We start from the raw sequence: 26,220 nt of genomic DNA on the forward strand, positions 1-26,220 counted from the left end.
TGTCCTTTTCTGAACTGAGCATTTGAACTGAGCCATTGTGCAGAAGTGATACCAACCTAAACGAAAAAAAAACAACAATCCTAAAATGGATTGTTGCTTTATCTTTATAGGGATTGATCTAATGGTTTATTTGTACTAATTTCATTGATATATATATTAGATAGGCTAAGTAGTAGTTTTTGTCCGTTTTAAGTTTCAACTTGGCTCTTTACTCCCCTCCGAAAAACTTTGTTTTTTTTAAATTAATTTTTGTTCTTTTTTATTAAAATCTAATGTACAAACAGTGCTGCCATGGCCTTTTTTTTATTTATACGGGATCATTTATGTTCGTTTTAAGTTTTAATGTCACTCCAAGTCTCAGTTTAAAACTTATTTTTAATATAATTTCTAATTACTACAGATCTAGGGGAGATAAGACACCTCTAGAAAATACTACAGACAACCTTGACAGCTACGAAAAACTTTCAGTCTATAACATAAAGTTCATCATCCATACTTCACAAAACAATACACATTTTTCAGGATCGTTTGTTTTTCGATGGACAAAAATCTGTTCTTACTCCGCCAAATTCGCCTGAAAAAGTCGAAATGAAGACAGGGCTTTATAAATCGCCTACTGATAGCAAAAGCTAGAAGGCTAGTGTAGCTAAAGACGTTTTTTAATGTTTATCGTTTTTTAACTTTTAGTTACTATGGGCTGTGATTCGCTCTTTACTAGATTGCAGCTAAAGCTTCAACCATGACAAAGAGTACATTGCAAACTCTCCCCAGAAACTAGTTAACATTGAAATCTGTGAAATCTAATAGATGGTAGGATTTGTAAAAACCTAGTAAATATAAGCCATAGCTTTTAATTGAGCCATTACACATCTATCTACTATGGTGTGGCAGCCTACTAATGTTCCAGTAGCTTACTGATGAGCAGACGATTTATGAAACTTACTAAGGGGGGTGGGATGGGGAGTGTACGGAAGGGGTTCTTGTAAATTTCCAATTAAGGGTTCTGGAACACCACTATTACTATAGTACCTGTTTTGTACTTCAGACCTTTTCCATTTAAGAAGTGGCACCAAAAGTGTTGTTTTCAGTGCTATATCGCACTTACGAATGGTAAAATTGATAAAAGCACGTAGATATGAGCAATAGATTTCCAATGAGCCACTAAACATAACTATTATAAGATCTGCTAGCCCAGTAGCCCCAGAATTTTCACTTGAGACATGGCACCAAAAACCCGTTTTTAGTTTCACTTGGAACTTGCAGATGGTGGAATTTATAGGAAGAACGTAGATATGAGCAATATCTTTTATATGAGCTATAAAAAATCTGTCTACGATGTTCTGGTAGCCTGCTAGTGCCAAAACTTAAGAAATGGCACAAAAAGTGTCATTTTAGTACCATATGGCACTTGCAGATGGCGGAATTTGTAAAAAGCACGTAGATATGAGAAATAGCTTTTTAATGAGCCATTAAGTATCTCTCTATGATATTGTGGCAGCCCGTTAGGCTTGCTGAAAAAAAAGAAAAAGAAAACGGGAGACAAATTAGCTGTCCTTGTTGTTCAAGGAGGGGGACTGTAATTTCCCCGTATAAGGTTTTCGACCATGCTGATTCCAATGGTATACTTTTCATTTTGATCTGACGCCATTTTCGAAGGGTTTCAATCTTTTTTTCAAAATCACCATAAATTTCTTTTCACAATAAATTTATACTTTTAAGACGAACCAAAATAACAGATAACATTCCTGAAACACTGTCAGATGGCAATTTTTTCACTAGGCAGTTTGTTTTCAAAACACATTTTTTAACTTTTGGTTACCATGGGCTGTGGTTCCCTCTTTACTAGATTACAGCTACCGCTGTAACCGGGACACACAGGAATATTCCAGTCAATGTGGGAGACATTTTGGACAAATTAGCCCACAAAAAAAAGGTGGCTTGATTTCATTTTGTAATTACATATTTATAATTTTGTCTCAATAAAGAATGTACCTTATATTCTAAAAACTTTAGTTATCCTTTTTTAATATGTGCCACTATCCCTCAATCAATTTATTCTTCCCCCTGCACTAGAGGAAAAAAAATATAATTAACACGCATCCACGATCTTTTTACTGGCAAAAAAAATCCACATTTCTGTACATAGGAGCTTTAACTCTCTACTGTGAGATTCTCTGATACACTGAATCCGACGATTCGAATTCCATTAAGATTCCTTAGCTTCTTGTTGGTCTTTCCCTCTTTTTCCAAAATTAAGCAAATTTTCTCAAGCACATAGCTTTTGATTGGTAACATGAAATTTAGTGAATCTCAAATATTTAGAATCGGCTTTGATATTAAATTTCGGTTTTTGGAGTTTCGGTTACTATTGAACCGGGTCGCTTCTTATGTACAGTTCGTTACCATGAATTGCTTGATAGTATGCCATATAACGTATAAACGCACTAATTTACAGCGATGTCAAATCATACCATCTGAAGCGATTTAAAATCAAGTTACCATGTTATTGATATTCTAAAAGGTACGAATACTAAATTTTGCAGTCCTTAAAAAGATTTAAACGTCCTAAATTGAATTATTTGAGAATTTTACTTTCATTTGTAAGCCCAATGCTTAAGTACACCTTTTCTGTTTGGCATTCAGCCCCTTTTTTGCGTTCAAGAATTAATTTAAATCAAAATACAGTCGGCATAAAATATGCCTAGGTTGGCTTGGAAAATCTCAGAAAATCAAGTACACAAGTTAACTGTAAGCTGGTAGGCCTAGTCGGGACATAAGTCTACTTTCTTTACCGTCAACTAAGTTTTCAAATACCAGAAAAGACATGTTTGCAGCAGTTAAGGTTGGCTATAAAAGGGATGCTAGAAGGTGCAGGCTTAGTCTCTTTCCGACACAAGCAGCGGACTCCCCTCTTAGAACTTCCCCATTCTTTTTTCGTAATTTGGGTAGTTTCTTTGGTAATTTTTAGGTAATTCATAATCTCTTTGGGTAGTTAAACATGGTTCTTATAGAAGCTAAAAGGTATTTGCACTACAGAGAATGCCCTAGTTTAAAAATTAAAAGATATTTTATACACTAGCACCCAAACCAGTAAAACAAAACCTGCACATGGACCACCCTCCCCTTTCAACGAGAAAATCTGAAAAATTAGATACCGAGATACCGTTAGATGTTATATGTATCATATGTTATATGTACCATATGTATCATATCTTATATGCCAAATGTTATATGTCTGTAAAAGCAGCAAGTTTGGGTCTTTGATTTTCAGAAATGTATCAGGAAATTAAACTAAAAAATTACCGTTAGATACCGAGATTAAGCCCTTTCTTTACCAAAATATGAAGGTTAATACTTTGAAGCTATTTCGTAAACAGCTATATCACTCTAATAGGTATTTGACACGGAAATGAAAAAATTTAAGCAACATACAAATTGAATAATTAGAAAAAGGGAAGAAAAAAATTACTTGATGGTGTCATTGATCTTTTCTTCTGAGTCTTTAATCCTTTTCTTCAAAATTTCAAATCGTTCTATGGCTTTTTCAAAGGTTCTTTCAACGACCAATATATCAAGTTTGTCAAACTCGGCTAGAATCTCTTCTTCAAGAGCCACTGCAGCGTTATCAGTATGTTTGATTTCTTCTTCGTCAAAAAGAACTAAAAAAAAAAGGTGATTGTCAAAATTTCACACAAATAAAAAAAAATGCCATCAACCAGGGTTCATCAGAGCTATTTATAATTATCAAGGCTAAAAACAAAATTATGGAAAGGCAACGAATAGGAGAAAAGAAAAAGATACAACAAAATTGATATAAAAGGAGTCAGTATTCTGAGATTACCAAAAAATGAAATAAAAAAGCACATGAGCAAAACAAAACTTAACAAAAGGGAAAGTTAACTCGACTGAAATAGATAAATAAGAAGAGAAACAGGCGATTCGCTTATAATGACTACAACTAACACATCAATCCATAGCACCTTTTCAAGCTATATAGAACGGTGCAATAAATAAATCTTTTCAACTTCATTACACAAAACGTTAGCAATAAAATACCTCAGAACTGTGTTTATATCTAATATTTTTAATAACTTACACCGTTTTGATTTTTATAACAAATTCTTTACTTTTTTAAATTGAGAATTTACATCAATTAACTTGTAAAAATTACCTGGATTCTCTTTTATATATTGCTCAAATTCAACACGCAAAGGAAATTTGCCAAATTTAACTATTTTCTTTTTGATATGTAGAAAATTCAATTATAGCTTCAAGCTTGACACGGTATGACCCTGACAAGTCATCGTAGAACACAAGAAAAATGCCATACTGAAGCGGATATCCAGCATTGAATTTTGCTGACTGCAATTTCCTGCTAAGTAGTCAGTAAATATTGTGCAGGAACTTCTAAAGTACTAACCTACTAACCCTCTCAGCTTTTCTGGTATTCTGTCTGTTATAATAGCCTAGTGTTGGCAGTTAACAAACCAGGCTTACAAGGGGATATCTGTTCAGGGGTGCTAAAATTTCAATCCTAGGATGAAACCTAAGAGAAAAGAGTATAAGAAAATACCGATGGACAGCTTAAGCACTCAAAAAGTATAAGAGAAAACATAACAAAATTTAGCTGTTTCAAGCAATCTCAAAGCGTGTTTTCTTTATTGACAAGAAAAATCCCATCTATTTAATTTAAGATACAATGCAAGGAAACCAGCATTGTTACTATAATGACTATGTTACCATGTTACTATTACTATGTTGAGTAATCTCTGTGTCCTTTCCGTTTCAGAAAAATACACTTTCCGCTATTGTACGGGGATCCATTTTGCTTTGAAGATGTATATATGCACTGAATTCAGCGGCGTCATTTTATTCCGAAGAAAGGGGGGGGGATAAGCATCCTCTGTGGGGCCCCTTGAGTAACTGGCTCACAGATGTTGAAAACTGTATTTATGCACAGTGGTTAGCACAGCCCTCTTCCAAATAAGAGTAGTAGGAATAAATTTAAAAGTGTTTCATGAATATAGAGAAAATTTCAGTTAGAAATTAATTTATAGTTTTACTGAAACACTGGGAATCGACGAGGTCTCATTTTTTCAAAAATATTAACCATAGCATCGAAATCCAACAACTTCACAAGAGCCTTTTCACTGGATATTAATATTGGATCAAAGAGATTTTCGCCAACCATTGTTGATCTTAAATATATTTTATCAGGCTTAAGGGCCAGATACATATCTTTTTTCGAGCACCGATTACAGCAAATCAGTGGGCAAACGACAGCAGTACTTAAACAGTGCCCTTGCATGAGATTCATTTTATCTAAGATTCTAATTAAATATTAAAAAATTTCAGTATTTAATTATGAAATTCTTAGTTATTTTTATCATTTAGTTCTTTTGATTTTGCTGCTAAAGAGAAGGAAACGATCGAGGATATCTTTTTTTTATGATAACGATTGAATATCAGTACCATTTTTGTAAATCGGCACCGAAAACTAGAAAAATTTTCAAGTTCAAATCGGCGCCGTCTTCTTTGCAAATCGACACCGAAAAAAATCTACGTGTGTCTATTGACATTGCCTTCAGACAATCGTAAAGCTCAAAGAGATCTTTCGGCTTATCGGCTAAAAATTCAATATATGCCTTCTCATAAGATCCGTATGTGACGCCAACGGGGTTGTGCCAATATAAGCTCATTTTTAATGCGCTACTAAAATAGCTAGTCGGCTAGTATCGAGAAAGTGCGGCGAATCAACATCTAACGCAGAGATTAACTCAAACAGTGGAAGAGCAATCATGAAGCGGCTTTCAAACTCGGAACAGAACCTGTCTATCACAAGAAAATAATCCCTTCTGAAAGCATCTTTAGTTGATTTTTTTACTCCAGCAAGATCATTTTTTTCCAAAGTCGACATGGTTACAAAATCACGTAGGCGGGAAGCAACTTGCAGTGCTTGTTTTGGTCTTTTACATGAAGAATCAGAATTCTAAAAATTTTGCAAAAGGTCTTCAGTGAGGCCGCACTCACGAGAGAATTCTTTTGTTTTATGAAAGATTCCACCAGAGGATCCGTCAGTTCACATTTCTCTAATTTTACCTTGCGCAACTGCAATAAGACTAATAGCCCAAGAGAAAACTAGGTCTATTGTCTGGATCTTCTCAGATAGAGTTAGAGGCAAACAAAATTAAGCTAGATGGAGTGTAAATACAAATTCAACTGTCAGAAGTTAGGTTGCGAGTCCGTGGGCCTAAGCTGCCGATTCCACGTCACTAGATGTTTTTGTAATTGATAAAACTGCCTATTCGTACTTTGTTCACCAATCTATGTCAGTATGCGTATCTTATAGTAGATGATTTCGCCAGCTGAAGAACAGTTATGTCAGTGGCTTTCTGAGCATTAACAAGTAATGAGCATTGTTAGTGTACATAATGTGTATATACTTATGGTTATGTTCGTAGTATGATTTTCTTTTCTTATTCCATTCGTACTCCGTTGTGATTCCAGTGAACTTTCGGGTAATAAAAGTACTTACTTACTTACTTGTTTACTAACGAACAGCTGGTAGCATGTATTGCATTTCGTGATAAAATAGTTCAGCTCTTGAAGAATGGAGAACAAATATGCCTTTCGTCTCAAATTCTGAATGCAATCACCTAACACAAGGTTGTGTTTATGAGCATAGCAGTGAAATTAAATTGCATGCGGTGCATTTGCCGTAACACGGGCTTGTACACCTGAAAAGCGGCCGGTCATGACATTGGCTTGATATTTTCACAGACAAATTGGAAAAACAACAAATTTGCACCCCAGCCTTTCTGGATGTTTAACAGTATTTGCCCCAACCCATCCTAAATTTTATACAACTGACACCAGTTGATCATTCTGAGTTTTTCTTTTTAGGTTGTTCTTGTATAGCTCTTATTTCTTTTTTTTCATGTTTTTCCTCCTTTTTTAAGTTGGTTCAAGGTAAGTAACCCCCCCACCGTTGATAAAGCTTTTCGGTTGTGAAGTAAAAATATTTGGTCTTGATTGTTGGTACATATTTTTTAACTATCTTTTTTAAATCTTGTCTTTTTTTCATATTCTCATTTTTTTTGTAATCTTTAGTGTGTGAGATAAGGTACTGTCCTTCAAGATTTTTATCGATTCTTTGGATTGTCCTTTTATTAAGTATATTTTTCTTATCTTTCTTGAAAACATAAAGAAATAATTGGTCTGAAATTCTCCCTTTAGTTTTCTACAAATTCAAAAAGCTAAATTTCAAGACAATTCAAGAAACAAAATTCAAGAAACAAAATAACCATTCTGAATGAAACCAAATTTCAAATTTAACGTGCTGACTGTAGGCAAGAAGAAGAAGGCAAAGAAGCAAAGAAGGCAAAGCATTCTGGCGGTTTTTTGTCAAGGTACCCCCCCCCCACCCCATCATTGGTAAAGCTTTTCGATTTTAAATTAAAAATATTAGGTCTTGATTGTTGGTACGATTTTTTTTAACTATCTTTTTTTTATTTTTTTTTTTTCATATTCTCATTTTGTTAAAATCTTTAGTGTGTGAGATTAGATACCGTCCTTCAAGATTTTTGCCAAGATTAAGTATATTTTTCTTATCTTTACTGAAATCATAAAAGAATAATTGGTCTAAAATTCTACCTTTGATTTTCTATAAATTAAAAGAAGCTAAATTTGAAGACAATTCAAGAAACAAAATTCAAGAAACAAAAATAAACATTCTGAATTAAATCCAATTTCAAATTTAACGTGCTGACTATAGGCAAAGAAGAAACGGTGCAAGGACCTTGCAAAATCCAAAGCGTTCTGGCGTCTATTAACAATAATACATCTATGGCTACAAGGAACGTAAAAGGCCCGTCGTTGTACAAAATGGCGTTTTATTTGTAAACTCCAGAAGAAGAGAAGACCTGAGGAACATGCGACTCAGAACAAATTCGAAAATAGTCTCAAAGAAATATAGAGTACATGATATGTATACATTGAGGGGATCACAACTCCAGAATTACGTAAGCGACACATATGATTTTATTAGAAATCCTGGGTCGATTACTATATTGTAAAGAAAGTCCTGTCACCATGGCTATAGCAACAAAGCAAAAAAAAAATGTATCGTTATGTAAGAAATATGAATACTAAATAAATATGTTTGGAATGAAGATCACAGCAGATTGTTGTCAAGTATAGCTCTATTAAAAACGGATTTGTTTCAATTAAGTACAATTGTTTGCACGGTTTTTTTTTACACTTCAAATCGAATCAATAGAAATTGTGACAGCTGAATTGGGATTCCTCCTAAAACCAGGGAGCCTATAGCCCCAACCAGCCCCCCTCCAAATGACATTACTGGCTGAATTCTCCGTAAGTCACTTAATCTCTTCAGATTGATTTAAAAGCTTGTCAAAATAATAGAAAATTCATTGTATACCTAATTATCTACCTAATCCAGGGTAGCCTATATATTTGCATATTAGGGGGGGGGGGTAAAGTTCATTTACGACGCAAATAAATGTCTTATTTGGACTCTGACTCTGAGGTATGCCTATTTCCTATATATCTCATTAGAGAGTTAATCGGGGAATTCACCAGAAGGTGGAAAAGCGCTACTTTCTGGATGTGGCAAAAGTAACTCAAATTGCATGTTTTATTATTGCCTTTTGGGAGTAATACTTGTATTTTTGGTCCGTATCACATTGGATTTTAATCATTGATAGTTTTCTCGCTTTTTTCTTCTTGTATTTATTCTAATTTTGTTGGTTTTCATCCTCACTAAAAACGTCTCCTTTTATGCAGTGGACATACTTACGTTTGTTCTCTCTTATTAGTAGTTATGGAATTGCATTTTGCTCATTTCTTTTCTTGTCTTTATCATTGACTATAGGAAAATACAGAATCAATTTTGAGGAACATATTAAACGTCAACTGGGAACACAAATTCAGTAACGCTTAAATCCGTCAGAGAATTGGCCGGTCGCTAACTTCTAAAGGTGAAAATCGTAAAGGAAACGGCCCTAGAAGGAAACGGGCCGTTCTAGGGCCCTAGAACAGCCCTCTTAAAGTCCGAACCAGCAGTGCTGATCTCTGTCACAAGGCCCTTCAGCCAGGATGTGCAATGGAGGGATGGGACCAGCCGTCTTGTGCTTTCACACACCCTTTCTGTTTTACTTCCCCAAATTTCTCCAGATACTCATTTAGAGCTGGGTCGACTCTAGCTAAGCTTACAGAGTCACCCCCCTCACTCCCATCCCAAATCAAATAACAGGCGACACCAGGAATCAAACCCTCGCCTTCCGGACGAAGAGTTCCAAATCCAGCGCGCCATCCACTTGGCTAGGTGGTGGCCAAGTGGCGAAGAAGAAAAGATAGAGTGATTTTGAACACATCTTTTGGATGGATGACAGAGAGTCAACAATCCAGCACTAAGCACAGCAAGAGGAACAATGAGGACATCGACAGAGAGGAAGACCAAAAACACTCTGAGACGCACATACGACCGTGATCTCTGATGTGAACATATGTCACTACATACCCAGTGGGTAGATATCCTCGCCGCAGCAACCAAGCAAGATGTCTACAGGGGCTTCATTGATGCCCTATGCACCATAGATAGCCCAGGAGAATTTAAGTTCTAAGAAAGCAATCACTGGCCTTCAATGTTTTTTTTTATCTCTGGTTGGATTTTTTCGTTCTTCTTATTTGTATTTATATTTGAAATCCTACCTTTATCCAGCTTTGAGTGAACTTCAATCTTTGCAGTTACAGGAACTGGTAGCGAACTAGGCTTTTGCATGGGTTTCAGCCTAATCTGCTTAGCTTCTTCGAATGCTTTCATCACTTTCACCTATAAAATCAAAACAGCTAACTACTACCATAAATTTGATAACTATAGCCCACCCCTCTCACAAAACCCTGGCACTTGATCCCGTTCGTACTTGATTATTTTTAATTTAAAGGCCAATCTAGGTCACTGAAATTTCATCTACAGACTTATTCCCCAAAGGCAAAAACTAGATCGCCTGTGTTAACTATAAAGGAAAATTTATACGGTGTGAAACTTACAGGAAAATGGAAAAAAAAACTGAAAACAGATAAAACTAAAAACTGAAAAACTAAAAAATTGCTCTACTTATAGATTGCTATTATTGCTCGACTTTTAGAATCCAAGGTACAGTAGGAGGAGCTTAAAATTGTGGGTCCGATTTTCTCTTTTTAACTTTTTAGTCTTACTTGAGCTTTTACTTTATTTTCAACCTCTGCTCGCTTCAATTAGAACCCATTTAATATTTTATTGATTCGAATTTATAAACCTTCAATGGCAGAGTTTTATTTTAGCATAGAAATTACACAGATGCAAAACCTGAAGCGTTCTACAGTAAAAAACACCAGCAGTTTTGTAATAAATAGAAAGACTGCCTCCTTGTATCCCTCGCCTTCCCCTTGTGTCACGGAGCCTTTAAATGGGGAATAAGAGCATCGTGGTCCCTATTTGTATTTATTGGTGAATAATACTCTAAAAAAAATACTCTGAAAAAACTTTCGAAACTTTGAAAAATTACATTAATTTACTTGTTTGCAATTCCTCTTTTAAACAGACATCTACATCATCAGCAAGATATCAACACACACGGCATCAAAATAAAAAGACATAATTGAGATCCTGAATGGAAGTTTTTCCGCAGCTGAAAATACTAAAAAAGAAACAACATGATAGTAAATAGACAAAAAAAACAAAATGATACAGGCAGATATACATAAATATTTTTTCAGCTCCGGCGCCCTCTACATTTTAGCCCAACAATTGGCACTTCTTACCTAGCAATTGTTCTCATAGACCTCTATTTACCCCAAGAGCCAGAGAGGTTGTGGATCCCCATGTTCAGTCTTACAAACACGAATGTTCAACCAATCAACGTTTCTTTATTAACAAGTTAAACACCTTTCAGATTCTTCAAATAAGATAGCTCAAGAAATAATAAAAAATAAAAGATCATATCTCACTTTATCATCTTTTATATTATATTATCAATTTTGGTCGGAAACAAAACTTAAAAGGTTTTTTCTAGCTTACATTTTCTTTTTCTGTTTTCACTAAATAAATTTTTCGCATTAAATTATGACCTCGTGATATTTTAACTTGAAACGATCACTTAACGCAGCACAATCCAGATCCATTATCGGATGTCGATTAATCACGGCGGTTTTTCCAAAGAGGGCCTAATTGCACATAGAGGTAGGTAAGGCTTAAGTTTTTTCCCCGAGGATGTTCTAAGAGCCTTGGGAAAATTTACATGAAATATGAACAGAACTTACAAAAAAATGAGAGAAAAAAGGGTTTAATTTAAAAAAACTAAAATAAACCCACATTCTAAGACCATACTGCTTTTCCATTTACATAAACTTAAGAGAGAAAAAACGGGTTCAATTTAAATAAGCCAGGAGAACAAAAAAAATAAAGAAAACTTTAAATAATTAAAGGACAAATCCGAATATTTCGACTCCATGTCCAGGAGCCTTTTTCAACGTAAAACTTAAGGAAAAAGAAACCATGTTTGTTCCATTTGAGACTCAAGCGGGAACAATTTCTTTACATCGAAAAGCAGATGATCCCATTTGGTGGAAGATATAGTATCAAACAGTACATCGAACTTCCCTGTCTTAAAACCGTTTTTCCTTTTTTATTTGATTGTCGTTCGATAGGGTCAGGTGCTAGGTAATAACATGCACTGGCAAAAGTACTACAGCAGTAGCAAATTCAAAGACAGATACCAAGTCTAAAACAATGTGGCTGTATAAAATTTTGGGTTAATACATAAAATATCTACACCTAGTTTCTGGGTGGTACATAATTAATGTGTTATTAACTTTTCATTCGCAGGGTATCATCAAATCTGTGGTAGATCTTTAGACTTTGGCTTAGTGTATAAGGTGGCAACCTAACACCCAAATAGGCCCAAATCTCTTAGACCATACTACTTTTCCATTTACAAAAAAAAATGAAAGAGAAAAAAGGAGTTCAATTTAAATAAACCAGTGGAACAAAAAAATGAAAAAAAGAACTTTAAATAATTAAAGGACAAATCTGAATATTTCGACTCCATGTCCAGGAGACTTTTTATACGGGAAAAAAAAACTTAAGGAAAAAGAAACAATGTTTTAAAATAAAATTATCCATACAAATGACAACTAGCATACAGGAGAAAAAATACACTGTAATTGTCAATACTGTAATTGTCTGACTAATCACCGACAAGACAAACGAAGAACCCACGGATTATTATCCTCTTTAAAATTAGATTGGCATCTATTACAAATGAAGACTATATTTATTATAGTCTTTAGTGTATACCAGTGGAACAAAGTGTAAGCAGTGGAAAAAATCAAAAGATAAAAAAAAATAACAACAAAACTTGAAATAATAACAAAAATCCGAGTATTTCTACCCCACGTCCAAAATATTATAAAAATTAATTTATTATGTTATAATTAGGGGACAGGTTAAAATTTCTAACAGTAGTGTGTTACATAATTGTCCCCAAACAAGTGTCAACCTTGCAATCTGACTTTAAAATGTGAGTTGTATTTATTTGTTTGTTCTTTTTTTTCTCTCTTGTGTGTTAGTTGTCATTAGTTTAGATGATTTTATTTGTTTGTTTATTTACTTGTTTGTTGTTTTGTTCTTTTTTTTCTCTTGTGTGTTAGTTGTCGTTTGTTTAAATGATTTTATTTGCTTGATTATATATTTTTGGTTGTTTTGTTCTTTTTTTTCTCTTGTGTGTTAGTTGTCATTTGTTTAGATAATTTTATTTTAAAACATTGTTTCTTTTTCCTTAAGTATTTTTTTTCGTTGAAAAAGGCTCCTGGAAAGAGAGTCGAAATATTCGGATTTGTGCTTTAATTATCTAGAATTTTTATTGATATTTTTATTTTGTTCAACTGGTTTATCTAAATTAAAGCCGTTTCTTTCTCTCTTAATTTTTGAAAATGGAAAAGCAGAGTGGTCTAAGAATTTAGGCCTTTAAAACGCACTTTTCTGAAGTGCCGACAAGTCGGGTGCTTAGAATAATTGCTCATTCATTACAGTCATTCAGTAGTTCGTTTTTACCTTAGTTTCAGCGTCAGCGCAATGGAACACTCTCGTCTCGTAAGGTAGCAACCTTACAAGCTACCAATATTGGTAGACAATTGGCTTTTGTTTGCAGTCTCAAGAATTTGACTAGTACAACAGGGTACTTGTGAATTATATAATACACACTCGAAAAGTGAAGTTTGGTGAATGCTAGTGAAGTAAAACAAAATATGATGAAAATACAATACTTTAGCAACAAAATTATGAAAACTACCACAAAGAATTATGGGAGGCCGTAATACGCCCAAAGCGTTTTTACCTTAGTTTCAGCGTCAGCGCACTGGAACACTCTCGTCTCGTAAGGTAATAAAATTTTAAACGCGTCTTTGACTGGTTCTAAGTTGCGAACGTTCACAACAGCCACTTCTTCTTGCTTGTAGGTTGATTTCACCAGATATCTCTGATGACCTCTGGCGTGTGGTTTCCAAGTGGCTAAGACAAAGATATCTGTGAATATTAGAGCTTTCAACCTTGCTAAGGCAGAAAAATCGGCAGGATCAAGTTCAAGTATGTTGCAGTGGTATAAAAACTGTTTTCTATCGGACGATAGAAGTTCCTAAAAAAAAATTAACAAAAATTAGTTTAGTAGAACAGCTTTGCTTACAGTTTTGACTATTGGGTGAAATGGGGGAATTTCTGCTCCCACCACCATCTTTAAGCTCTAACTTCAGCTTAAAGCTGCTACTTTGACTTACTCCCATAAATATTTAAAAATATCTTTGCTTTGTTTTCTATAATCCAGTCATAATCTAATCCAGGAGCTTGATTTCATCTTCTCATTAGTAGCTTACTTAGATAAGATATCTTGAAAATACGTCCAGGTTAACTTAGCCAATCCTTCCTAATGTCAGTTATGAGCAGGCTTTTACCAAATGTTCGATAAATCATTATTAAAGCTTACTGTTCAAGCTTAGGGGTATTTTAGGTCACTGATGACTAATCAGGTTCGAGCAGTACCTTTTTTTACGTATCATTTTAATTTATTTTATCAATGAAATAAGCGACTAGTGATTTTACTTCCGAGCATTGCATACTCGTATCAGCGTTAACGGACTTTAAAGAACTGGCGAGCACTCATCTGGAATTCCTCCCAATTTAACTTCCTATAAGCCACCTGCAAAGAACCCCCCCCCCCCCCAAAGATATTCAGATTTTTCAAGGATACAGTATTTTCCCTTCCTCATGGCATGATCAATATATGGAAGCAACTTTCCTGTGATATAGGTAATGAGCATTATTATACTAGTTTTAAAACTACTGGTATTCAATAACTCCCACATACTAAACAACTGACTTACCATTGGAAGTCACGGGAAAGCAGATTGCTAATGAGCGAGCGGATTTCTTGAACATTAACTTAAAAAAGGCAAAATTTTTAGCAACAAGGGTAGAAAAAGAACTACTTTTACCAAAAGTATTGAAAATTTCTACGCTTTTTCCCGAAGAGAAAAAAAACCTGAAATCTCGTTTGGTTAATGATACATAACTAAGATACATGGGACAGAATTTTCTAGCCAAACCTTTGCTGAAAACAGTATTAAAAACTATTTCGTTAATATAGAGTAGGGTGTTGCACTGCATCACTACACTTTCTTTCCATATTATTTTTTAGTCCATTTTAACTACAATAAAACATAGGGTTAAATTTTTCAGTCCATAAAATGTGAATTTGGCAGGAGAAAAAAAGGTTAAAGGTTGTACATAAGGCGTGTTCCACAAACAAACCAGGTTCTATAAACAAGATTGTGAATTATCAGTGGAACAAAGAATTTCATAAAACCAGTTTATGAAAACGGCTTGTTAAATTGCAAACTGTGAAAATGTATGATTTAGATTATGAACTCAATATCCCGATCGTCAGCAGCACATCGTCTTCACAATCTTAATTCCAAATGCAATGCATGTGTTTACCAATATTGGTCGACAAGTGGCTTTTGTTTGCAGTCTCAAAAGTTTGAGTAGTACAATAGGGTACTTGTGTATTATATAATACACACTCAAGAAGTGAAGTTTGGCGAATGCTAGTAAAATAAAACAAAATATGACGAAAATACAATGCTTTGGTAACAGAATTATGAAAACTACCCCATAGAATTATGAAAGGGGGGGGGGCGCCCAGAGTGTATTATGTTAAATACGTAACCTAACGACAACCCACGTTTGGAAGAAATCCGAGCTACCAAAGCGGGAAACAATGAGTTAAAAAACAAATCAGTAAATCAGCAAATATAACACACATTTAAAAAAAGGTAAACAAGGTAGGGGAGTCAAGAATGAAACAGAAAAAAGATGAGGATAAAAATAAAAACAAAAATTGCAATAATTAGAAAGAGGAAATTTAAGTGAGACATGAAAATGACGAAAGACAGACCAGTATTCTCGTAGAATGAACAAAAATCTAAAAAAAAAGCTATAGAAGACGGTTAATTATCATATTATTCCTCTAAAAAGAAAATCAATACTTACAGAAAGGCCTTCAACAGTTTCAGCCAATTGAACTAGTTCCGCTTCTTGGCCTATTTTTTCGCATTTAACAGCAAGTACTTCAGGACGCGCGCTGGGAGTTTTATCGTTGAGAACAGAGATATCTAGCAAATACGAAAGAAAGTCTTTCTGTTCACCAATCAAATGACCTGTCTGATAGATCTCACTTTCTATATCTGCAAAGTGAAAAAAATGTTTTAAAAATAATACAAATTATTTGCTTCTATGAACTATAGAGGAGTTTTCAGGATAGAGCATTATATATGGATATTATTTTATGCATTCTGGACTGTGTTGGCCTCAGGTGGCTTGGCGCCGCGGTCAGTTGTTAGTAGTAGTATAAGAAACTATCATTAGCTTACATAGAATTGTGCATTAAATAAATTACCTTAACGTACCAAGCAAGTTGAAATAAAAAAATTCTCCCCCCCCCCCCCCCGCTGGACCGACCTTAGGAATGTTCAAACCTCGGAAAAACAAATTTCTAAGATATTTTCTTTTGACTGTTTCAAAGTTATAAAGCTTTTGGGGCAATACCGCATTTTGTCAGTGTTACCATTTTGAGCTGTTAAAATAATAAGCAAAACTAACTAGCTAAATTTGACAACATTTTTGGTCTGTAAAAATTCAAAAGTCAAAGTCTTAAGCACAGCAAGAAGTTTACAAGCTAACAAGCCAGCTGGTAAAAAGCCGGCGTTTTGTCAAGTACGCTACCAATCGAGTGCATGCAAAATTTGCCAACCAACTAGATGGCATGTGGAAACCACGTTTTGTCGTCTGCTGCTAAGGCTAGCGTCCCTAAAGCCACTGCAATACTTTACTACTATCAACTTCTGCACATTCTAATGTAAGCACACGTGGCTAAGTTTACAACCTTGCTCAATCAAAAGTCAGCGATCGCCGGCAGTTCAACTTTTCCTTGAGCCTTTTTGCAAGCAACTAACAGAGATTGTATAAGCATATTAGGCTAGTGTACGAATGGCTTATGAAAAAGCCGGCTTGCAGCTTGTAAACTCGCCTGGTGTACTTGAACCTTAATAATCTGTTGACTCCTGAAGATAACTACACCATCAAAGAAAAGCTAGGCCTCCTCAATTCTCCATCAATTCTTGAATTAATTTAGTAGATCTGATTTGAATTAACTGTTTAATACAAATTAATCGTCTTATTAAAGCTAATGAAGTAAGGTCAAATTTGAAAAGGAAATTGTGTGGCTGATCTGGATTAACTCTTTAATCAAAATAAACCATTTTACTGAATCTAAAGAAGTAACTTCAAATTTTCAAAAAAAAATGGCAAGGGTCATATCTTGAAAAGTTGGACAAGAAATCAAGAGGAATTACAACCATCTGTGTTTAAAAATTAATATACAATATGCTAACCACAAAGCCTATTTTTACTTAATTAGTTGCAGCTAACAGATAGATTACAATGGATGCAATAGCAGTGATGACTATTCGTAACATTTTCAGAATTTATTTCTATATTCCCATGTTTCTGACAAAGCTACCATCAAAATCATAATGCAAATCTTCGTGGAAAATCCCTGTGGCACTCCGTCTTCAGCCTTAATCCTCCATAGTTCTTCTCAGACAAGAGAATCAAAAGCAGCAGTGAAATCAATGAAAGCGATGAGCAATGGTGGGTGATATCTGTTGTATTGTTGCTGGATGAGCCGGAACACGAGTATCTGCTCCGGAGAGCCCCTACCTGGTCTAAAGCATGCCTGTTTAGGACGGATTAGCTTGTCACACACATCTTTAAATCTCTTCAGGAGAATGACGCAAAATATTTTCATTATATAGTCAATTAAGGAAATGCCTCTATAATTTCCGCAAACAGTCTTGTCCTCTTTTTTTGTAGACTAGAACGAGGACTGAAACTTTCCATTCTTTTGGAAAAGTCTTTGTAGACCAGGTTTGGACAAACAGGTCGGTTAGGCGGCACAATAGGGCTGGCAAAGCCTTGTACATTTCAGAAGGAATTCCATCTTCTCCTGGTGTCTTATTACTCTTCATGCACTTAAGCGCTTTTAGTACTTCGGCGATACTCGGTGGGTCCAGATTTATATTTTAAGATTCCCTAGCAGTACTCGGAAAAGAATGCAGACTACATGAGGTTTTAACGGGGTTCAGTAGCTCAGAAAAGTGTTCTCGGCAGCGTTCCAGTTGTCCTTCTTCGGATCAGATGATTTCCTCGCACTTGTCTTTCAGCGTATCAGCTGCTGAAGGGGTTTTCCCGTTGCTTCTTTTAACAGTTCAAACATATTCTTGCTATCCTGATGTTTGGACGCATGCTCGAGCTCATTTGCAATATTTAACCAGTAATGTTCTCGGTCCTGTTTGACTGATAGCTTAACTGCTTGTCGGGCTGCTTTTAAGGGTTCTTTTGCACCACCTACGAGGGGACACTTCTATTCAACTAGCTCTATGGTACGGTCAGAAATCCAGATTAATTTTTTTGGTTATGTAAGTTTCCCCAGCTAATGAATCCAAACAATCATATTTTATTTTCACTGTCCTTGGTACTTAAATTACCTTAATCCATTAACAAACATTTATAAGTTCAGGACGCATGAAGGCTGTGAGCGATGCCAACAACCAACAGAAAAACCAATATATACTTAGGTCAGAAATATATTAAGCAAACAAATTAAAAAATATAGTTTAAGCTTAGAAATTTTGATTTTCAAAGAATAATATGCGTAATTGATAAATAATTCAACTGGGAAAGGCAGATTCGATTCAAGAAGTCTGCTTTGTGCTACCAATGCACAAATATGCACCAATGCACCAATGCACAATGCACAAATACAATGCACCGTATTTTCAGCACTGAATTCAAATTAGCAATTCTTCTGTCCCCAATGGTTTCTCCATAGTTTTTGCTGTTTGTAAAATTTTAGTTCGTGCAAAACCAACAAAAACTGAACATGGACATAAATTATTCCGTATATGAGGGGAGCTACTCCTCCTCAATACTCACTCTTCACGCTTAATTTTTTTAAGTACTTTAAAAAAGCTTCTTATTCACTTTAAACGGCCCTTGTATTTCAGGATTCGTTCTGAATTAATTGGGATAGGAGGATGTCATAAAGAAATATTTAAGGGAAATAGGAACTTCCTGGGAGTGTGTAACGAGGGGGGCTTTAACAGATTAGATTAGGATGAGGGAGGAGCATACCTAGCTGTGTTGGCCTCAGGCGGCTTAGTGCTATGGTGAGTTGTTAGTGGTGGTAGAAGTAGACTGAAATAACTAGGAACAAAAGTCAAACTTTAGGGTAAAAAAACGAAGTATTGAGAAAGGGGCAGTACCCCCCTCATATATGGATTAATTTCTTTTCGTTGTAAGTTTATGTTAATCCTTATTTTCAGTTGAAAACATCTGTTTGTCTCATTTTTTATTTAATTTCTAATCGTCTTTCAAATAATGCCGGGGAATCCGTCTTCTCCCTCCATGGAAAAATTTCCCACAGAAAAATTTTACCACAGATTGTTCTTCGTGCATAAAATTCCCTCCCCCAGACATTTGCATCCTCACTGAAACTTTTCCCAGAAAAAAATCACCAAGGAAATTCTCCTTGGCCTACTTTCATTTGAAGATAGACTTGCTTTTTATTTGATTTGTGATCATTTTTCAAATAATGCCGGGATTCTCCCCTCAAAAACAAGATAATTCAAAACTCATTGAAAATTTCCCCTGGAATATCGGCACACGTAAAATTGAGTCGCCAAAGATAAAGTCATATAAATAAAAAGAATTTCGTATAGAAATTCTGGCGAATTCCCCACTTGCGAAAATTTCCCCTGGAAAGGTCACCCCCAGGAACATCTCTACCTATTAAAAGTTTTCTCCATGGAAAATACCCCACCCCAGGAATTATCCTCCCTACTTCCGAAAAATGTCTGCATACTTCCCAAAAACAAATACCTCATGTAAACAGTGGGGAAATTGCATAGCTTAAGGCCCTTTTCCCAGGGGATGTAGGGGGTCATGTCACTCCTGCTGTAAAGTGACTGCTATAAAGAAGTGGCAATTTTTTCACTAAAATAGGCTATAAGATATTTTTCAAGATTTATACAAATTTTGTTTTCAAAACAAAATTTTACTATTGAGGTTAATCGCAATGACAGTTACCATTCCTGAATCTGCTATAAATGACAATGTTTTTCACAACACAATTTTGTTTAAAATGTGCATTTCATTGTTGGTTACTATTTATTATGATTCGTTCTTTACTAGGTTGCAACTATCACTGCAACCATGATATGATAGGCTTGTGTCTAATTATGATATTTGGAAATCTTCAATAATTATATAAATTTGAATCATTTGAAAAAAATTATATACTAAACGTTACTGATTAATTTTATATAGATAATCGCTTGATTAATTTTATATAATTAGAAGAAGATGAACAGTAACTAAACTAGTGGAGATGAAACGTTCCTTAGCTTAGCAAATGATAGCTCTTGATCATCCTACTTGCATTTTACAATTAATTTAAACAGACAATTTAAATAAACACAATTAATTCAAATAAACACCTGAATAAAATTCCTGTTTGGCTCTTTAGAATTTCAAAATACATAACCTAATTTAAACAGAGTGTCATTCGTCTTTCAAATTGTTTTAAAAGATAAGCTTTTACGTTCCTTTTTTTGGGGAATGGGTATACAGAAAAAAAAGGGTAATAAAACGAGGAATTACTTTAAAACGGTGAAATTTAGCCGTCCTCAGAAAAGCAAACAAATAAATATAAAATTAGACTTACAGTAAAACAAGTTATGATCAAACCGAAATTAAAACTTTGTTTTTGGCAAATATGTACTAAATTATTACAAAACACAAAAGGCAGTACCCTTTTCTTCTTTTTTGGAGGGGGAAAGGGGTCTTTCGAAACAATTTGGAGAGAAGGGGGATATAAATAAAGATCAAGCAGTCTTTAGCATCAGAACTCGCGTCAAAATACCATGTTAATGTTTACGGAGAGTTTTGGGGATAAACTGTCCATGGTGATTTCATTTGTTGAAGAGTTAAAAGAAATAGGTGCCATAATCCATAGTTGTGATAAAATGTCTATTGCACTTACTAGATGTTTCACGATAGGCGGCAATTAATGGAGAACAGTTGTGATAAACATTCTGTTTGAGTGTTGTGCTACATTCTTCAGCAAGTTTCTGAAGGTATTGTTTCTTCTGTTGGAGCTCTGTAAGTCCCACGCATTCAGCAACAACTTTCTGAATGTCTAAAAAAGAAAGAAAACATTTACTTGAAAATGAAAATGTCTAAGACAAAATAATAACATTTAAAAGATCAATTCTTTGGCAACAAGATTTAACAATAAACACTTATTTCTTTATCAATTATTAGTAAAACATTATAAACCATACCTACAAAAAAGGTATCATCCTGATTGATGCAATACCATGAAGGTTAGCTCCACCCCCAATAGTTTTTTTTTATTATCATTTAGCTATTACATATATTTTGGACTATCATATGCATATAATAACTTTCGTTACATGCTGAAGGGGTCGGGAGTGTTTTGGCTTTTGCCCCCTTTGACCCTGGAAGATCAGAAACATACATAGAAAGCGAAATTGGTTTTCGCTTTCGAAATTTGGTTTGTATGATAACCTAAAGGCAAACTGTCTCTTCCTCTATATGTTTGCATTGAGTGAGCTTATGACTATAAATTATTGCAATAGTATTAATTATCATTATCATCAACAAAGACCATTTTGACCAGCAAAGCCATTGAGCAGCAAAATAGTTAAAACTATGCTAAACAAATTCTCAAGGGACCAGGAAAATATTCCCTAGATTCCCTTTAAAGAAGGTCTACCAAAATTACAAATGGTAAGCTATGGTTCCTTGAGCTGTCACCAAGGGGGAGTTAATAGCAGGATTTAACCATGCAGCAAAAAACAAAAAATTTTGAGATAAGATGTATTCCAAACAAATAAAAAAATCATCCAACAAATAAAATCACAAATCCCCACAAAGCCCCCATGGCCTGTAAAGGAGCAAATCATGAAATAAACTTAGAAACATTAAACAATTAGAACATCAGTGGGGGAGAGAGGGAGAAAGAACAAGAGAGGGATAATGAAAGAGACATATTTCACTGAAATGTAACAAACCTACTACTTAAATCAGGCAATACAGACTGCCACAGACCCGACAAAAATATATAGGCTATATGGTCTACATATGTACATACAAACACGTAGGCTTACGTACATAACACCACTCTTACAAAACAATTTGAAAACTAATATATCAAAAAATAAATTGCACCACCTTTTTGTAACCAACTGAAAATTAACCAAATCTAAATCAATCATAATGAAAAATATTCAACATTATCATAAAGAATCAAAATTTTTAGACAGAAAAATAATATAAATAACAAATAAAAATTATTTGTCACGATTTATAGATTAAAATTTACCTTTAAAAAATCAACCACCACACATTTGAAGGTTCCAAAGGAATGACAACCCGCAAGCAAGGACATACACTGAACAGCAGATAGATTTAAAAACTTTAAAAACTAGTCTTGGCTTCTTACACAGAGATGCTATACTAATTAGACTAGAAAGTAGAGATCCGTACAGTAGGACAATAAGAAATACATGATTGGATCAAGGTGAAGTAAATGACCCGGAAGAAACATTCAGGGAAATTGTGCTTCAGCTTACAAAAGATACCCTCTGGGTATCCAGCATTCTAGGAAGATCTAACAGGAAAATGCCAATTCTGAGTGTTTTTGTTTCACTACATTGAATTACCTAGAGTTTTATACAGTATACATTGGGTATGGAGCTTGATCCAAGAAAAAGAATAAAATTAATCAAGTGTGACTAATTATCTGCTATATTGTTGTACTGTTTGGGGCAGTACATTTCCTTCTCATCTCCAACCTATTCGAGTTTTGCAGAATAAAGTGCTTCGAGAGTTATGTGATGTTGGTTTTAAAGACTCGGTACAAAAGAGGTATATAGATTGCAAAATCTTGCCTTTAGCAGGACTTGTTACTTTATATCGAAGCCTATATATAAATATTTTAAAAATTGTTTACCAATGTGTTTTAAAAGTAAGTTTGAGTTAGGAAGTGATATTCATACACATTTTACAAGACAGTCCAATATAATTCGTCGTCCGCTTGCTATTGCCTGTGGATCTCGATTTTCTATTCGGCATCTAGGACCCTATGCATGGAATTGTTTACCTACGACTTTAAGAAATATGAATAATTTTCGTGAATTTCGGCGGGAATTAAAGCTATTTTGTCTTAATATTTATGCTTTTGATAGTTGAGTGGACCTCAAGTGGAGCCAAGATGTTGGTTTTGTTTTAGGTGATACTGGTCGAGTGGTTTTAGTTTCTGTTTCTTTTGTGTTTTTTGAAGTGTAATCCCGTATCGATCGAAATGCAGGGTAATTGAATATTTTTTTTTTTTCATTTTACTATCCTTTTTCAGATTGTTTTTATTTGTATGTGTACTGGGGTTGTAAGCCCCCACTAAACTTTACCCCCTCCCCCTTAAAATGCAAATATATAGCCCAAATTATATATTTCCCATGCAACACTCTTTTTTTAAACCCATGTACCAGTAAATTGAATCAATGCCAACAAAATCAAGAAACAGAAAAACACATGGGAAAGATACTCTGCATGTTATGAAGTGAGAATTTTTTTTCTTAACATGTGTTCTTCTCAATAACCCCAATTCTAGCCTTATTACCTTTTATCACACTTGCTAGCAATAGGATGAACCCTGCGACTATCAACTTCAGTGATGATAGTTAATTATCTGTGGCCTCAGAAAAGGTGCGCCATGCTTTGTTGAGCCATTCCCTGTTTACTAATGACTTGAATGCATCCACATTGGTAAAGGTCACAGTTTCTTCGTGAGGGAGTTCCACAAGGCAACAACTCTATTTGAGAAGAACTTATTCCTCTAGTTTGGTGTTTACTCATTTCTGGAAAAGCTTTTGAGGGTGAAACTGAGTTCCCTTTAAATTGTCTGGTTGGAAAAGGTAAGGAATTGTACCCTCAGCATTAAGAAGCTTGTATGCTGTCCTCATATCGCCTCCTTTGCAATGATGTGTTAGAGGTGGTATTTTAAGTTTACAAAGGTGGGATGGATGGGGAACATCACAGAGGTCTTTAATACGTTTTTCCCCCTCCTCTGGGCTGATTCTAGAGCTGCTTTGATTGGGTATGTAATACACATTCCAAACTTTAGCCTCATACCCATTGATTTTACTCCCTTACTTTTTTGCGATTTATAGAAGTAAAACAAATGAATGTGAACTTGCAGTTTAATAGACATATATTGATATTTATTCATTAAAGTCTTAATAATTGTTTATTTACAAATATCATTTTTGATTTACAGCAAAGTACAAATTATGTTTTGGTCTTCAGAAGGCATGGAGAGCATCAGCCCTACTCATGTTAATTTCTCCTCGTTTTGAGTTTAATTGGTTATTTAGTGTAACTTTTATTCCTTTTGGGTTTCATTTAGGTTGATTTATTGATGGGTGATATGTAGTAGCTTTATGCTTCGAGGATTATTTGATTTTATTTCTGCTCATTTTTGGTTTGATGAAGCTCTTCAATTTTCTTTAAAAAACATACTTCATAGAAAAGTGTTTTTTTATTCATTCACAAAACTATAACCAATTCCAGAACGGCGCCACTCATCTCAAATCCTAATGAGCTTCTGTGGGCAGAGGAACTCAGTTACAGAATGCTCTGCAAATCTGCTCTGCTGAATTCCAGATACAGGCAGATGCAACCTGATCTGCTCCCATTTCAATGGAAGCGTCAGCTTGAATTTTCCTTCACTGTCAAAGATGTTCCATCTCCAATCCTGGGACAAAACTTGTTTTATTTTTATTTAATTTCTAATCGTTTTTTTCAAATAATGCTGGTAAATCTCCCATGTAAAAAATAACCCCCCATCCCCCGTAAAATGCCATCCTCGCTGAAAATCACCTCCTGTAAAAAAATTTCTTGTGAACGCTTCAGTCTAAAAAATTCTCCTTCGAATACGTTCATTTGAAAAAGACTTTAATTTTTAATTCTTTCTCTGATCACTCCAGAAATCCCCCTTCTGTGGAATTTTTTCCAGGAAATAAAAACACACTGAAAACAGCCTCCTGGGCAATTCCCCTGGAACAATCTCCGCGTGCAAAAATCAGTTGGGAAAGAGAAAGTAAGACAATCGAAAAAACTTTGTATAAGAATTCTGTCAAATCCACCACTATAAATTTGTCCTGGAAAATCCAACCCCAGAAAGTTACCTCCCCACAGAAATTCTCTACATGGAAACCCACCTCAAGCACAAAATCTCCCATCCCAAAAAATGTCTGTATGCTTCCCTATAACAAATATTATTAGTAAACTTTGGGCAAATTTCATATGACTAGCCTCTTTCCACAGGCTTTGGGGAGTCATATTACCCCTAAAGGCGTAGTTACTGGATCTTTGAACTATGCTGAATCAAATGATTATCTCAAAATTTTGATCACACAATTTGGGGGGGAGTGGGCCTGGGAGGGGGGTTAGTTGCCCTCCAATCTTTTTGGTCACTTAAAAAGTGCATATAACTTTTAATTTTCGTTTGAAGGATCCCTCTCCTGATCTTATAGGACCATTATTTCAATGTGATCATCCCTGGGACAAACAAATAGACAAAAAAAATACAAACATAATTAAACACAAATCCATAATCTTTCTTCTGACAAAAATGCAAATTCCACATTTTTGTATATAGGAGCTTAAAATCCTACAGAAGGATTCGCTGATATACTGAATCTGATGGTGTGATTTTCATTAAGATTCTTTTACCTTTAGAGGATTGTTTCCACAAGGTCCTCAATTGAAAGAAGTTCCAGATAGACAAATCCCTATTTTGCTCAAACAACAATTCAGAGAAGAGTAGGATCAAATGAAAAGTTTGAGAGTTTTGGAGAAGGTGACCCAGCTAACTGACTGGGTCAATGCAGTTGTTATTGTAGAAGAGGCAGACAAGTTGCTCAGTCTGCATTGACCCCCATGGCCTGAATAAATCAAAAAAGAGACTGCACTATCCCATGCCAAAATTTGAACAAGCCATTCTGAAATACTCAGGTACAAAGTATTTTACCAAACTAGATGCATGCCATGTAAATGGGTCACTACTACTAACAGATGTGTCAGCTGATTTAACAACGTTCAATAAATTATTTTTGTGCTAAAAAGTTTAAGGGAATGCCATTTGGATTGACCTCCACCCAAGACGAATTCCAACATAGAATGGAAGAAGTGATCTCAGGGGTCACTGGTTTCTCTGTCATTGTTGATGACAAAACCATTTCAGGCAAAAACTTTGAAGAGCATGATCAGAATGTGTGAGTGGCACTTCAGAGAGCTAGGGAGAAGCATATATGTCTGAACAAATCTAAGAGTGTATTCAGGTGGACTAGCATACCATACTTTTGGTGCATCATCTCAGACAATGGTATACATCTTGAAAACGTAAAAGCCTTAAAACAGATGAAAACCCCTGTAAACAAAGAAGAGCTCCAGACCTTGCTTGG

General features: G+C 34.9%; 1 protein-coding gene across 2 annotated transcripts in view; it reads right to left on the minus strand.

The window, feature by feature from the left end:
• LOC136026973 (exocyst complex component 8-like) overlaps nt 1–26,220 on the minus strand; it is a 90,103-nt gene that overhangs the window by 54,272 nt on the left and 9,611 nt on the right. For both annotated transcript variants that reach the window (XM_065703844.1, XM_065703843.1), the window contains exons 2-6: nt 20,715–20,870; nt 15,605–15,798; nt 13,398–13,694; nt 9,733–9,853; nt 3,470–3,659 (exon numbers count right to left, since the gene is read on the minus strand). In XM_065703844.1, coding sequence (XP_065559916.1) covers nt 3,470–3,659; nt 9,733–9,853; nt 13,398–13,694; nt 15,605–15,798; nt 20,715–20,870 — 958 coding nt within the window. The remainder of the gene's footprint in view (nt 1–3,469; nt 3,660–9,732; nt 9,854–13,397; nt 13,695–15,604; nt 15,799–20,714; nt 20,871–26,220) is intronic.

The sequence above is a fragment of the Artemia franciscana genome, chromosome 5 (assembly GCF_032884065.1).
Source record: "Artemia franciscana chromosome 5, ASM3288406v1, whole genome shotgun sequence".
In the NCBI taxonomy this organism is placed as follows: domain Eukaryota; kingdom Metazoa; phylum Arthropoda; class Branchiopoda; order Anostraca; family Artemiidae; genus Artemia; species Artemia franciscana.